This window comes from Odontesthes bonariensis, chromosome 15 (assembly GCF_027942865.1).
Source record: "Odontesthes bonariensis isolate fOdoBon6 chromosome 15, fOdoBon6.hap1, whole genome shotgun sequence".
NCBI lineage: Eukaryota > Metazoa > Chordata > Actinopteri > Atheriniformes > Atherinopsidae > Odontesthes > Odontesthes bonariensis.
In genome coordinates, this window is record NC_134520.1 from 13,872,418 (window position 1) to 13,888,931 (window position 16,514).

Consider the following 16,514-nt stretch of genomic DNA (forward strand, 5'->3'; position numbering starts at 1 on the left):
TTATATATTAATAAATATGAGAAATGCCTGTTTTGTGGCTACTTCCTCCGCGTCAGTTGGAAGAAAATGGCGAAGCGCGGTGGCAACAACAGTACGCCTTCAAACTTTGTTTGGACAGATGATGAGGTCCAGTTGCTCCTGAACACGACACTGAACTACAAAGCCAGGAAGGCAGTGGATAATGTGGATTGAGTTAGTGAGATATGGGAGTCGTTCATGGAGAACTACCCACTTAACGTGTGCAAAAAACGCACTTCTGCGTTTTGAACTGTTCCTACGGCGACGAGAGGTTGGATCGTTTTCAAGATCTCCACTCTGGAGGGCGTTTGCGTTTTCTCCGTTTTGAACTCCTAAAAACGCCGTCGCCGTGTGCAAGATAGGCACATCTGTCGAAATGTTCTACGTTTATCTGTCGTTACCGTTGTCGTGGGCACGTAGCCTTAGATTTTTCACCATTTTTAAATATTGCTTAAATCTACGCCTTACAATAAATGTTTAGACATGTTTTTCAAAGAAAATAAATGTTTATTTGAAATCTTCAAAAGTTATTACTAATAACTATAACTAATAACTAGAGATAAGTTTCATTAATTCCCATTTTCAATTCATTCTGGGGTTTTTTTCATTCATTTCATACAACAAAAAATACAACATATTATAAAAGCGTTCCAACACAAAAATGTAAAAACATGCAATATAACAAATTATCTGAGTGTCCTTTTTGGCATAGAGTCTAGGTAGCCTGCTCCTTCAGGAACAGTGGCAGCATTTTTTGTAGTTTGTGTGTTTTGCCTTTAAGTGATATTTTAGACTGAAACTACTACGGTGAGAAGACAATTCAACTTGGCTGTAAATGCAGGAGTTTTTTTTTTAAAATTTATTTTGAAATACATGCTTTTACGTTGAAACAAGTAAAACAGGAAGTAGCGTCGGTTAGCTCCGAGAGCTTCACACAGAGACCGAGGAGCACCTGTAGCGTGATGTTACCTGCTAGTTTATTTTTATTTTATTACTCCATGCTCCATGCTTCGTGGTGTTTGCTGTAACTGTGTGAATGTGATGCATAGGAGAAGTGTAAGTTGAAGAATCCTAGTTCTGACCGTGAAGATTGCCCCTGGGGAATGACTCTGCCGTTGGTTGAGAAGCAGGCTAAAGTGGCCAGTATTACTTTGATTATTTATTGGTACCAGCGACAATGCTAAGAATGCTATTTCTTTAATGATTACAACAACTGATGTTGTATTTTATTTTGTTTACTTGTTTACTTGAACATTTAGTTATACGGTGTTGATGTGGCGTTAATAAACATCTGTGAAAAGAACCGGAGTCTCGCATTGAATCAATGGGCGGCATATTGGCAGAGTTTACAGATGACTTTGGTTCTGTCGACTCCGCCGTCTGGAAGTGGATAATTTTGCGTCACCACTATTCGGCCTCCGATTCGGCCACTCATTTGGCTTTCGGCCGAAAGCCGAATGTGTTTTTTTTTGTGTTTTCGGCCGAATATTCGGTGCACCTCTAATAACAAGGCGACTTCATTTTGCCTTAACGCAATAATTGAATCACAATTTAACTCTATGTACTATTAACTGAAATATCAACAAAAAATAAGCTCAGATTTTCACTCTCAATTATACTGAAGCTGAGGTCAAAACAGAGAAACCACGCTGATATAGTGTATTCAACATTAATCGACATGGGCTCAGTAAAACCATTTAAGTCCCGTTGAAGACCAGTGAGCCAGGGCAGAAAGTAATGTTTACATAATAAGAAGGACAATGAGACCATTGTAAGCGGTTTGCTCTTTAAGTTAAAGCCCACCTCCCCTTGTACAGACATCCAGATGCTAATCTAAAGAGCTGTCACATACATAATAGTAGTTTGAGTTGTTGGTGCAGCAGCCAGATTTTCTGGTAATGACTTGTGTGCCACCGCTTTGCTACTGACCTCTAAGCTGCTCTGTGCTGGTGTGTTGGTGGTTGTACTAGTGTTGATGTCCCAGAGCGTGGGCACTGTGTCCAAGTTGTCTGTGCTGATGAAGGACTGGGTATCAGCATACTCCGACAGCGAGTCAGCCGGCGAGGAGAACAGAGAGTTTGTAGAGAGGTCATCAATGCAGGACAGGTCCTGAAAGCAGAGAGAGAGAGGAGGCATTAACTTCAGCAACTAAAATACAGCGCGAGTGACAGAAGAAGAAGAATCCTAAAAAGACAGATACATTTTTAAAAAAACTGCACCTCGTACCAAAATAAAGAAGGAACACAAATCCGATCAGACACATCATGTAGCAAAAGAGTGATGTCTGTAACCCGCAAAATAAAAACTTTGCACGATAAATGTGCCACAATTACTCTGAATTTCAACCAATACTGCCCTCTTTGTGGAGTAACACAAGTAACCCAAACAAAATCTAATCACACGCAGATGTGTGAGAGGGAGCATGTAAAACAGAAAGCAAGGGGCAAGCATAATAAGACTGTGTGTGTGTGTGTGTGTGTGTGTGTCATTTCAGCTGTGGCTGCCTTGCAGTCGCCCCTCTATTCATATCTCTTCCGAACCATTAGCATGCCATGTTCTTTAACTAGCCTCTCACAGGCACCCCAGGGCCCCCGGAGACTTATAAACACGGATGTGAGTAGATAGAGATAGAGCGATGGGGGGTGGTGGGACACGGTAAGACAACCACAATATAAACTGAGCTGAAGCTAAAATGAGAGTATGGGTGTCCTCATTTTATAATGTGGGTGTGTAGTTCATGTATATTTCTACACCCTGGGCCATGTGTGGAGATTCCCACACGCCCATGTTCCAGATAGACTCTCCAGAGGACCATGAAGCAGCCTGGAATACTATCCAAACAGTATAACTTTCCAGTTCAGCGATTCCCCATTTTTAAGGCCCCACTTCACAATGAGGAGAGTTCACTTGTAATAAACAGCGAAGCTTATCCTAAATGTTGTATCGTATGCACTAAACACCAAGTGATTTTGAAACTGGCTTGCATACACACACACACACACACACACACACACACACACACACACACACACACACACACACACACACACACACAAGGAGAAAATTTGTGGTTGATCTTCTCCTCAATCTCAAACATGCGTGCCCAACGAGATCTAAAAATAATGCCCTATCACACACTACAGGGTACTGTTAAGATTATTGTGCCAGAGTGAGCTTTCAGGGGTTAAGGCAACACTTCCTGTGAGCTCACGTCATTTCACGAGAAAGAAAATGTAAACAAAATGAAGCCTGTTGAGCTGCGCTAGCTTTAAAAGTTAACAAAACTTTGCCCCACAACACACCAAGGTCAAAATGTTTGGGGAGACAAAGTCAACTTCAGCAAGAACTGGAGGAGAGATTCTGGCTGTGATGTCATAAGGTAAGCAGTAAGGTGCAGTAAGGTAAGCAGTAAGGTGCAGTAAGGTAAGCAGTAAGGTGCAGTAAGGTAAGCAGTAAGGTGCAGTAAGGTAAGCAGTAAGGTGCAGTAAGGTAAGCAGTAAGGTGCAGTAAGGTGCAGTAAGGTAAGCAGTAAGGTGCAGTAAGGTGCAGTAAGGTAAGCAGTAAGGTGCAGTAAGGTGCAGTAAGGTAAGCAGTAAGGTGCAGTAAGGTAAGCAGTAAGGTGCAGTAAGGTGCAGTAAGGTAAGCAGTAAGGTGCAGTAAGGTAAGCAGTAAGGTAAGCAGTAAGGTAAGCAGTAAGGTGCAGTAAGGTAAGCAGTAAGGTGCAGTAAGGTGCAGTAAGGTAAGCAGTAAGGTGCAGTAAGGTAAGCAGTAAGGTGCAGTAAGGTAAGCAGTAAGGTGCAGTAAGGTAAGCAGTAAGGTGCAGTAAGGTAAGCAGTAAGGTGCAGTAAGGTAAGCAGTAAGGTAAGCAGTAAGGTGCAGTAAGGTAAGCAGTAAGGTGCAGTAAGGTAAGCAGTAAGGTGCAGTAAGGTGCAGTAAGGTAAGCAGTAAGGTGCAGTAAGGTAAGCAGTAAGGTGCAGTAAGGTAAGCAGTAAGGTAAGCAGTAAGGTGCAGTAAGGTAAGCAGTAAGGTAAGCAGTAAGGTGCAGTAAGGTAAGCAGTAAGGTGCAGTAAGGTGCAGTAAGGTAAGCAGTAAGGTGCAGTAAGGTGCAGTAAGGTAAGCAGTAAGGAGCAGTAAGGTAAGCAGTAAGGTAAGCAGTAAGGTGCAGTAAGGTAAGCAGTAAGGTGCAGTAAGGTGCAGTAAGGTAAGCAGTAAGGTGCAGTAAGGTGCAGTAAGGTAAGCAGTAAGGTGCAGTAAGGTAAGCAGTAAGGTGCAGTAAGGTGCAGTAAGGTAAGCAGTAAGGTGCAGTAAGGTAAGCAGTAAGGTGCAGTAAGGTAAGCAGTAAGGTAAGCAGTAAGGTAAGCAGTAAGGTGCAGTAAGGTAAGCAGTAAGGTGCAGTAAGGTAAGCAGTAAGGTGCAGTAAGGTAAGCAGTAAGGTGCAGTAAGGTAAGCAGTAAGGTGCAGTAAGGTAAGCAGTAAGGTGCAGTAAGGTGCAGTAAGCTAAGCAGTAAGGTGCAGTAAGGTAAGCAGTAAGGTAAGCAGTAAGGTGCAGTAAGGTAAGCAGTAAGGTGCAGTAAGGTAAGCAGTAAGGTGCAGTAAGGTGCAGTAAGGTAAGCAGTAAGGTGCAGTAAGGTAAGCAGTAAGGTGCAGTAAGGTGCAGTAAGGTAAGCAGTAAGGTGCAGTAAGGTAAGCAGTAAGGTAAGCAGTAAGGTGCAGTAAGGTAAGCAGTAAGGTGCAGTAAGGTGCAGTAAGGTAAGCAGTAAGGTGCAGTAAGGTAAGCAGTAAGGTGCAGTAAGGTAAGCAGTAAGGTAAGCAGTAAGGTAAGCAGTAAGGTGCAGTAAGGTAAGCAGTAAGGTGCAGTAAGGTGCAGTAAGGTAAGCAGTAAGGTGGTTGTGATTGTGCAAAATTGCAACTACCTGAATGTACTTGCAATTTTGCACAATCACAACCACCTTACTGCTGACTACTGCACAAAGACAGCTAATGTAGCACACTACTGCACATTAATGTACACAAGCTAGATTTCTATATTTTTATTTCTATATTTATTGTTGTTCCATGCTTATTTTATCTCATCTTTTATTATATTTGGACATCCAGTGCGGGCAACAAAGTAAAGAATTTCATTGCACAGGGAAACACGTTTCTAACTGCACATATGGTAATAAACATTTGAATCTTGAATCTAACGCTAGCTTTAACAGACAGAATGTTCGCCGTGGCTTGGAAACTGCTCCACTCAGCTGCTTGTGGATTATAAAGGATCCAGATTTGAACACATAAAGGCTGGACATGCTTGATGTCGTCAGGGTGGCCCTGATGATTCAGTTTGCAGTTTGGGAGCTTTATGACGGCGTCTGTTAATCCCTCAAATCCGTAATAAATCAGGCTAAAAGTGCTGGAGTACCATAGCCAGGGAAGGTCCACTGAAGTTCTGGTCAGCCAAGACATACTCAGGCCCATAACTGCTCGAAAACAGCAAAAGGTCAAGTTTAAAATTGTCTATGGATTGTACAAACAAATGACAATGTTTATTAGAGATCTTTAAATGCAATGCAACTCATAGTTGTTTGTCAGACAAAGATGAGCGACTCATGTTTAGTATGATTTTATGCATGTTATGAGTCTTTGCAAACACGTCCTTGAAAGCAAACCAGCAAGTGTATTTCTCCAAACGCCAAACTTTTTATCTTCAGTCCAGATGCCTCCAGGGTTAGGCATTTTCAGACACTAATACTGTAAAGCCACAAGCGAGCACAAGGCGGTCTTGGAACTGAAGAGGACGTTTGTAAAAGGATAATACTGTGCTGTGAGAGCCCAAAGTACAAAATGTCTAGAAAACAGAGATAACTGATTAGCTGTGACGCTGACTCTTAACAATATGCTGCTACTGATTAATTCCTAAAAGCTGAGCTGACATCTGTCATAGCTGCTTGTTAGCCATTACTCACAGTTCAGCTGAAAATGTTTCAAAGGCATGAGAGGATGAGACTCAGATCTTGAGTGTCAACATGACGACATCGTGCGGGAATGGGACATAGGGAGGATAATAAACAGCAGGCGGAAGAAAACTATTTCTGAGCTATGCGTGCGTACACATACATGAGTATATGTTTTGCACTCTGAGGCAAATAAACCCACTAACTATGACATCTGGATAGTTGTGTATTGGAAAAAAAGCTTTTCCCAAGGAGTAGCACTTGACTTATCAGTGTTTCCTAGTAACTCTGGGACTACAGTTTGCTCTTTGGCTCTCACATTACCTTTCTCTTACCTTCTCTCCCCGTGTTTTTATGTCCTTGTGTGTCACTTCCTGAAGGCAAGATCAGGCATGAGTGCCTCTGGAAGACTACAAAGTGGAACAACCAGCTTTTGTGTGTTGACGGAGATACATGGAGAGCGGCGCATAAACTGCCACGTTCTATCTGAGCTCTGTTCGTTTCGTTTGCTTATTCCAACTCATCCAGATTGCTCTGCAGCCTCTTTTCTTGGCACTTCGGACTGAGGATAGATGAGTAAACAAGGCCCGGAAAAGGGATATCGCCAGAGGCATCGTTCCATGGATGCAGAAACACGCTGATAAGCACACACACGTGTGCAGTATTTCACCATGGACAATAGAGAACAACGTTCAGTCTCGAATGTCAAATGAAAAGCTAGTGGATTAATGCTGTTAGAATGAGAGATTTCATCTGACAAACAACAATAAAATGACTTACTTTCCTATGAAAACACACAGCTAAACCGGGGTTACACTTAAAGCTGTCACTACTGCCTTCCTTAGAAGAGTGATTTGGTTCTGAAACTTCTAAAATCTTAATAATTTCCATGTGCGTCAATTTAAGGTCAAACCACCCCAATATGACTGTTCATTCAAGTCATTTATCTGTTTTACTTCATGGTGTAACTTCTAGGTTTTCTGCATTAAGTCGAAGCCACCTCACAGGAGAACCCAATAACCAATAAAGGGGAAACAATAGCCGCTTTCGGACAGACCGTTCTAAGAAAGTAGTTATCAGAACTACCCTCCTCGAATTTCGTTCTGATAACTATCCAGCGGAACTGTTTCAGTCTGCATTCGCACATGAGTCGGGACCTGATAGGGACTGATGCGCCGCGCGCAGCCGTCTGCTTCAGTGACGTGTTAGCCGTTAGCCGTTTAGCGCTACATTCAAACACAAAACAAAACGGTAAAAGTAAGGAGAGTAGAAAAAACACCACCAAGAAGCTAATATGGAGAGTGGGGAGGCCACCGTGTTTATGGTCTGCATGATGGTGATATTAATCATGGACAATCACATCAGGCGTCTAATATCGAGGCTGGAAAAGCTCACAGAGAGAGTCAGGAGATACTTTTTCATTTCATGAAGGAAGAAAGGAGAGCAGAGCGCTGCAGACAAATGAGACCCGTGTAAGTTTCACTTATTAAACACCTGCCGGTTGTGTCTGTGTATGAGGAAACATTTCAGCCGTGATAGCATGACATGGGGCGTAGCTACCGACCACCACACACCTCCGTCAGATTCGTTCTATAAGAACTATGAAAAGACCCGACCTCGGAGAAGGAGCTAAATAGTTATAGGAAGGGAGAAAGCCCCGAGTTCCTGTATGTCCGAACACGGGAGGAAACGGCCCCGCGGATTAAAAGGTTATTAGAACTGCCAAAGGTTCCTACAGTCCGAAAGCACGGAAAGAGAACTCCAGCAGTTTTGTTGGTGTTAACCGAGACACGTCCAACCTCAGTGCCATGCTAATCGAGTTGCTAAGCCAAGCGTAACAGTGGCAGCAGTGTTTGTCCTGCAGCAGGCCCGTACCCTGGGCTACTTCTTCTCCTGCTCCTGAGAGGGGGCCCTGCCGAGCAGAGATAAGGCTTGAATTCCAACTGCTCTGATGGTAATCTGGCTCCTTCCACAGCACACAGCCACACAATCACACAACCAGCAATCCTGCCTCTGTCTTGCTTGCGCTTCTTTTCTTGCTGTGCAAAAAAAAGGACTGATCTTCTTTGTTGTTTCTTTCAACACTGTTTTCAGGGTGTTAAATCCGCTTGAAAGCTTCGTAGTTTTTTTTTTTCTTGTCTTCCTTCAGTGGGTTAAAACAAACAACAACAAAAAAAAAAACATCTTTGCGTGTGTGTGTGTGTGTGTGTGCAAAGCAGAACACGTGAAAGCCCATGGACACACTTTTTCCTGTCATTTGTCTACCCCCTTGTTTGTCATTTGTCCCTTTACTTGTTCCTCTTTCACTTCAGTTTCTCCTCTGCAATGAATTCTGCAGCCAACATTAAATCTTCCTCTAACTCCGTTTCAGTTTGACCACTGGCCTACAATACGGACCGACCCGAACAATCTTGGGCTTACGGTGTGCAGACAAGCTCAACGCACACACACACCGATACCGAACATCGTGCATCCACAGAAGTGGAAAATTGCATTTGAGTGTCGGGATAATGACAGTTGTCTGCCTGCAGATGATTAATGCAGGCAGAGTGAGCAGTGAGCACGATGCATGCGAAGCTGCAGAGTTACAGGGTGGCTGTGGGCTGAAGGTGGTGCTTATCAGCTCGAACAATCAGAACTGGAAAAATACTCTTCTGAAGATAAATCACAAAGCAAAACTAAGAACTAAGCCAATTCATTAACAGCCGGTGCATTTATTGTGCTATGATGAATCTCACGCGCACACTTTTCTGCTTAGGAGCGTTGCCGTCGATCCATTTTCTTAAGAGGGTTGAAAATAAATATCGGCAGGCGCAAAACTGCGAGAAGAACTCCAACATGTTGCTTTTACAGCTGCAACGGGACAAAGCGAGGAACAGCTGTTCCAGATACAATGAGCACGGTGACTCTGGATATGACACCGCTGAGATGTGATAAGCTTCGGAGCTGCCATACAAGGAAGTCAAGCAGCTCTATCTCTTATTGAGCTATATATTTCCCTAAGGCTCTTTGCCTGTAAATGTGGCCCAGTGAAGAAAAAAAAGTTTGACTAGTGAAATATAAGTTGTGGTTTATCAAACAGAAAGTCCTCTTAGGCATTTCTTGATAAAGAAAGTGCCATAAAGGATATGCTGCCAGTAATCACTCTGTTGCAATCATGACCCTCTAAATCAAATCGAAGGCATTAAGGTAGTGAAATTAAATATTATTCTAAATGCATGCTGTAAACGGATGTCAGCCCACGTTAAAACATTGCAGGGACATGACCGCTCACTGACTGAAATACTTTCAGAGCAGTTCAGCAACGATCACAGTGCTGTCAATGTCTACACATGACCAGAAAAAGGTGAGAAGCTATTCCTTCCTCTGATCAAAAACGCAACATTTTGGCTAAGTCGCACCATATATGCGGTCCTGAGCCGCATCCTGTTAAACTCTATAACCTGCTTCAGTGTGAGACCAAAAACACGGGCCTAAGCCAGGCCAAGCCCAGGGTTTCCCCCTCCTACACACTGCCAGCTTGGCTGCTTTTCCAAGGCCAGGAAACAAGTCACCTTGTCCTCCCTCTTACCCTGCACACCCACTCGTAAACACAAAACAAAGTGACACCTCAAATGACCTCAGCATCTCAACTGTATACTTATGTCATCTCTTGACATTATTATTCACTCCCAGTCTTTTCAGCCTGCTCCCCCTTGTTTCCCACCCCTGCCATCTTTTCCCTCTGCCCTTTCGGCATCTCTCTCTCTCTGTGTATTCTCATTTCAGTTTTCCCACACAACTCTATCAATTAAACATAACCCTTCTCTGATAATAATCTGCGCATAGCTCGTCTTTCTTTCTTCTTCTTGCAATTACAACACAAACATCCCTTCACCCCAGGATGAGTTGAGTGACATACACACAAACCTAAGACTGTTGCTGTATGCTGTAGCGTCTGCCTATCAACGTGTTCCCAAAGCCAGTCTTAAAGCAGCAACTGTAACAGTGTCCCTCCCCTATCATTATCCCCAAAGACTTCCAACATACTGCTTGAAAATTCTGAAAACACGTCTGAAACAAAAGCGACAAGGGCGTGTGAGTCATGCGACAATCATGAGTCTGACATTTGTTAATGCAACGAGGAAATGCCAGCATTACAGTTTGTGATGTAGGCGGCTCACAGTTACAGTGCAACGTAGCATGACTCTGCCAATATACCAGTCCTGAAATCTTCTCCTTCAGTTTTTGCCAATATGTGTGCGTGTGTGGGGTGGTGGGACACGGGGCTCTGAAGTCACCCACACCACCCCGTGATCGACCGAATGATACCACCCGTATACCAGACTCTGCCCTCAGGAACCCGCTGCTGACCTGGTCCATGTCGGCAGCAGAACCTGATTAATAGACCAAGTGTGTGTGTGTCTTCTCATGAGCTTGGTCTGAGGCCAGGAACAGAAAAGCCGCCACTGATGGCCGTCTTTCTGCCTGGATTATGTTATACTAAGCTGCCTGCATGTCCCACATCCCTGAAATATCTGTGGGGCCGAGACTTTAATGGCACGGTTCTGACCTCCTCACAAACTTGGAGCAGACACTGACCTTTTGTGTTTTGGGCAAACCAGCTGTTTCTGGTTAACTTGCTACTGACAAGACTCTTCTGATTTGAGTTTGAAGTTCAACAGTTAAGCGTGCCAAGTGTTTTGTGGACCCTACAGCATGCAGGCAGAAAAGAGTTGATCCCATCACAGAGCTTTGATCAACCACAGCCTTTTTTTGTGCGAACATGGAAAGTTTACGTCTATTCTGGGCCGATAAGATTTTTTGTTCGCACAATATTCAACTGCAGAAAGTTCAAGCAGACACTTAAATGGATCACAAGGAGCTTGACTTTGAAACCTCGCCAAGAAAAGCTGCCTCTAACCATAGAGTTCAATCAGAGCTAGGGAGAAATTCTAAGTCAAACCTGGCCTTACTTTTCCTTAACCGTACTGCAACAAATCTTACTTTGAAAGCTTTGAGCCACAATGAGGGATCAGATTTGGTCGCATTTTCATTTTTCACAGTTTAAAGGTCAAAATGATTGCGTATTGGTCTAGCTCACAGTGAGTCTAGTCAAGCCCATCCCAGACCCGCCGTCCCAAGCCAACCAAAATAGTATACCCAGTCCAACAACCTACTGTCAGGCAAGCTTTCATGTTATGCCAAGTCTGACTAAAGCAAGCTAGGGACAGCTTGCTCCTTACAAGTCTCCTTGGAATTTTCCAGTGTTTTCATATGTTCTGAAAAATAAAAGGATGTCATGTCAAGTGTCCCAGCTGGCAGCTGAAAGACGGAGCAGGTTTAAAGAACGGTCTTTTCAGCCGTGTATTTAGCCGAGAGCTTAGACGCTTACAATTAGAAACTAACAGGGGCTCTGTAATGCGCAGGAAAGTGCCAGCAAACAAATCTACCGAAGAAAAACACACAGAGCAAACAGTAACGAGTGGTGCAAACTGAGGAATTGAAATCCAGAGGGAAAAGGGACACAGAAAAAAAAAGCAGCAAGAGAAAAATCATCTGTTCATGATTTGGCGTGTGCCAAGAGGAAGTCACCCACATATGGGAATGGGAGGATGAGCTGGCATTCACAGCGGCATGTCTCAACAGTCTAAACCTTTGGCTTGAACAAACAGGAAGAAAAACAGAATCATCTGACAGACTGTATGGTTTAGGAGTCAGTTTGATATGAAGCCTTCTGCATAGTTTAGCAAACAAAAGCACTCTTAACTTTTAAACATCACCAGCTCCCCCTGAACACTCCAGTTTTTCAAGGTGAAGTAGCAGCGTTTTTGCTTCCCACTGTGGATCTCAGTGTTTCATGGATCCACTAACTCCTCTTCTAATCCCACACCGACTGGGTTTTGTTGAGATCAACGTTATGCGGGGTTTACAGCGTCGGCTGCACGACAGCCGATCGGGGCTTGTGAAATTAAGAAAACATAAGAAACGCAAAGCACAAAAAAATGTTTACAGAATCAAATTGTGTGTGTGTGTGTGTGTGTTTCTAAGTACATGAGCATCCTCAGTGGTGGATGAAGTGGATGTGAGAGAGAGAGAGAGAGAGAGAGAGAGAGAGTGTTGACGCAGGATGATGTCTCAAGAATTACAACACAGCTTAGCACGCAACACGTACAACAGAGGTGAACTCTGTCATTTGTAAAAGTCAAAGGGAAGACTGAGAAAGTCTAGAAATGCTATTAAGTCATAGGTGGAAAAAAACGTGTGTGTCACTTGGTTATAATGTTGGAAAAAAGTAGTTGTTCAAAAGTGTTTTGTAGCATTTAGACAAGATATTACGCAATGCAGTCTACAATGAATTTAAGATGTAGGTTGTCAAATTTGAAATAAGGCAAAAGTGCCATTTTATTTATTTTATTCGGGAGGTCAACAGGAAATGAGATCAAATGTTTGAAATGTTTTCATGTTACCTCAAATGACCCTGCTCTCGTTTGAGGCCTGCATATACACACACACACACACACACGCTCACGCTCACTTTCAAACACAACTGTGGTCAGAGGGCCACCGTCCCACTGTGACTCAGGATGGTGGGCTCGTCGCCCGCAGGTTGTTGATTTGGCTCAGAGCCGGAAAAAAATCCAAGTGCCAATGAATGCGGTTATTATTCTGACAGTTGCGTGCTGGCTCTCGGGGGGGAAAACTATCCTGCAAGTTATTAAGCGAAAAGAACTGTCGAAAGAATATTCACAGATGTTGAGAAGCGAGTTCGTTTCACAATTGGGAGGAGAGAGGACGTGTGCTTCACAACACAATCGATGCCGCAAAGGGCAAAGCAGCGACGAACAACTGTCAGTTGCTATCAAAGTCAAACCGAGTGGCGTGACATCTCACTGAGGAGCCATATGAAGCGAGCGACTGAACTCCGGTTGTGGTGCTCTACAGACATCTCGACCTGTTTCACACAAATTTCCAAAACACCTGTGACAACCTGCAACAACCAACAAACAAAGCCGAACAGATCAAGCTCCAATCCAGCTTTTTGTCTCCATCAAGCAGAACGAGCAACACAGCGGTAACCCCCGGTAGTTTGACTGATCTGAACTTTATGCCATAAGTGTGAATTTTGGCTCTCTTTTAACAGTTTACAAACAAACAGGAGCGAAGTCACAGAGAGAGAAGGTTATTAGATGAAACAAGTAGCACGGCCAACATAAAATCTTTCTAAGATTAAAAACAATAAACTCAATTTAAATGTTTGAGGGCCTCAGTGTAGCTCCACACACTGAGACAGAGACATCATCATCATGGTACATCGGGAGGTAGATTTTAAAGTCATATATTCGATTTGTTTTAGGATTTTGAGCAAAGATGAGAGCAGCAAAAAGAGTGTACCAGGAAGTGCACACTCAACACGGTGATGGTTTTTTTTTTTGGAAGCGCTGTTTCGAGCGGGGTGATTTTGGTAGGGCTTGAGTTAAAAATGCTATCAGTAAATAATAGTGTTAAGTACTCATTGTTTGGCTTTTATTTGACCAATTCAAAAAGAGCCACTGACAGAACATGTTGATGACACAGTTTTGGGTTTAGAAAATAGATGCTGCCATGACTATTGGATTAAAAAAGGTAAAAAAAAATCCCTCCAGTATGCAGGCCGGCCACCAACAGACACCTTGGCTTTGAGGCTTGTTTTCTGTCACTGTTATCTTCCTGCAGTGGCTCATTTTTTTCCCCCTGCCAAATGTCAGGCCCCGACGGATTTACTGAATCTATCGTCCTGCTTCTTCGGGACAAGAATAGTTTTTGACAACCAGCGATAATTAGCCAGATCGACATCCTGTCACACAGTCTTTTCACCTAATGCCACTTTGAATTGTTCTGCAATCAAATCTGACATTCGTGTGTGGCGTATTCGACACAATGCATTTTTTTTCGTGAAATAAAGGTTAATCATGCAAGCAAGCAAGCAAGCAAGGTGCAAAACTTAAGCTTTTTCTGCAGAATGGAAATGCTGCTCATCTTGCAGTAGTCTTTTTCTCGCCGTCGACCCCCCTCAACCCCACAGCCAAAGCTCTCACTCACTCTCACCATTATTGTTTATTCACTTCCCGTAAGCTGCACGCATTGGGTCATGCTTGAGGTTTAACGCAATACCAGGAAACTGACAACATGTGCCCATCAAAAGACTCTACGCATGTCTTTTATGGATGGGAACATTTATTTTTATTGTGTTCAAACAAATGTCAATGCTAAAAAAAGCCCAAAAAATAAGAGAGTTCGGCTTGACTTGACTTGCATGCTGAAAGCCTACATTTGCTTCAGTTTAACTTTGCTGTCTATGACAAGTGCTGAATTTTGTCAACTGTTACACTGGAAGCCCTTTAGGAAGGTTTTAGAATTAGATGAAGTAGCACGTATATAAATCCATCAGAGTATCAGAGTATCAAAGTAATTTGACAGATACAGCTCACAATCCAACCAACGTCTTTTTGGTCAAATGAGTTCGGATTCAGGGGCGGGGGGGGGGGGGGGTCAAGAGAGCTGTGTTCATAATGTAACAGCACAATGGTCTTGTTTGAAAGTCTTTCCAAGTGCTGACAAGACTACTGTTTGGACACAACATCAGCTCATACCACTTACTGGAAAAAAAGCAAGTAGTGAGGTAGACAATTGTTTGCCAGAGTTCCTGGCTGGGAATGATGACCTCAGTGGAGCGGTGGATGATTGACTGGCAGACTGTGCCAGCAAAGGAAATTCCCAACCTGGCTAACAGGACAACTTTGGCTCGAGCCTGAGGCTCCTTGATTACGGCTTTAATAGCACAGCTTAAACTGATAATAAACAAGGACAGTTTGCATTGAACATGATCCCCACTCAGAGACATTTCTCAGTGCTGTTGAGGAAGCCAGCTTTTGAAAGATTGAAATAGGTTTTCACGTGCTATTGATTTGTCACCTGGCACTGAACTGTCAATAAAGTTATTCCAATAACCGATCAGTTCCAAGGTGAGCTAAGCGGCAGAAAGAAAGTCTAGCAGGCAAAACATCGTCTGGCCTCTTTCAGCACCGTGATTATACGGAAGTTCTTACAAATTTTACTCAAGGAAGTTGAAAGAAAAAAAAAAACCACAATCATAAATTGGTAATAAACTGTTGTTCGCCTTATCTTAACGTTTCCCTGGAAGGGCAGTAAAAAAAACCATTTCCAGTTGTTCTCTGTTCCTCATCAAACTGTTCTCAATTTCTGACCATGTCATCAAAAATAAAGATATCACTATCACAATAAATAAACTGATTTCACCCCCAAGTCTAATACACATGGCAAAAAGAATCAAAGGGTACGCATACCTTGGGAAGAGGTCGTCCCAGTTGAGAGTAAAATTTGGTCCAGAACTGCATTAGAGACATGGGTCCAACCGCTGCAGTACGGGGGCGTAAAGTACACACACACATAGGCTCCCACTTCACCTGGAGTCCCTCAATCCGACAGCCCCTTCCATGAGGAAGTCAAGAGTGCTGGCAAACAGCTCACAGCTGGTGGGTTTCCACCCCACAGTGGACTCTCACTTGGCTTTTGACAGTTCCTCCCACAACACACACATCTGCCTCCAGGTACGCTTTGGGAAATGAGCTCACTCATACAAACTCTGATGCCCTCGAAAACACAAGAGACTCAGGCAAGTCTAAAACATGCTTCCTGCTTCACCGGGACAGTCAGGTATTTGCATAGAGGGCTTACTCATAGTGATTGTGGACTAGTTCCTCAGTGCTCAAAAAGGTGGTTGGAGAGTGAGTGAGAGAGCCGAAGAGGGGAGGGGAGAGAAGAGGTGGGGAGAGGAGGGAGGGAGGGAGGAGGGGAGGAGCTTTCAGGAAATGATGCTTTTGTTGGTAAGTGACTAGAGTTACTGGCAGTCGAGCCCATTTTACTGTACATGGTGTAACTCAACCGCATTTGTAGTGTAAACAGTATTGCGCTCTGGACCTGGCCACTCCTCACACCACGCTGCTTACTGCTGTGTTTAATGGGCTTGAGCTGCTATTTAATGATTATTATATTTAAAGGCTGACTCCCTGCCGGGTTGCCTCTACTTTTTGTTTGTCTGCTTGTCTTCAAAGGCTCAATTTCCTGGCTGCTACTCCTGGTTAATATGAGTATCTATCTATCTCTATCTCTAACTCAGAGGTGTAAAAGCCGGTAAGTAGGAGGAAAAAAAAGAGTTGTCCAAAAAACCATAATGGAGCCAGCTATGAAAATGCAAACATAGACTCAAGATCAAGCCATCAAACTATTACCTCTTGAACCTGCCGTAGCTCTAGAATTGATAACCACAGCTCATGCCCTATAGGGATTGTTCTAAAAAAAACATTCTTGACAGCTTAGGAATATCAATGAGACAGATTCAGGGAGTCTGACGATTGAAAGAATTCTGCAGCAATCAGCCAGAGCACAATTACAGACAAATTCCTCATCATAAAAGGTCATTCCCGCTTACTGGAACTGAGGGTGTGATTGTAACAGACATCTGTTTGAACTCTATCATCAGATTTTTTTCCCTTGATGGGAAAAGCAATGTTTGAGAGC

The 16,514-nt window shown here is 43.4% G+C and overlaps 1 protein-coding gene across 4 annotated transcripts in view; it reads right to left on the reverse strand.

The window, feature by feature from the left end:
• Window positions 1-16,514, reverse strand: part of sbno2b (strawberry notch homolog 2b) — a 63,453-nt gene that overhangs the window by 17,787 nt on the left and 29,152 nt on the right. For 3 of the 4 annotated variants that reach the window (XM_075485081.1, XM_075485079.1, XM_075485083.1), the window contains one exon: window positions 1,948-2,127. In XM_075485081.1, the coding sequence (XP_075341196.1) occupies window positions 1,948-2,127 (180 nt within the window). Of the gene's footprint in view, window positions 1-1,947; window positions 2,128-15,280; window positions 15,780-16,514 lie in introns of those variants that run through there. The other variant, XM_075485082.1, reaches the window with a different exon arrangement.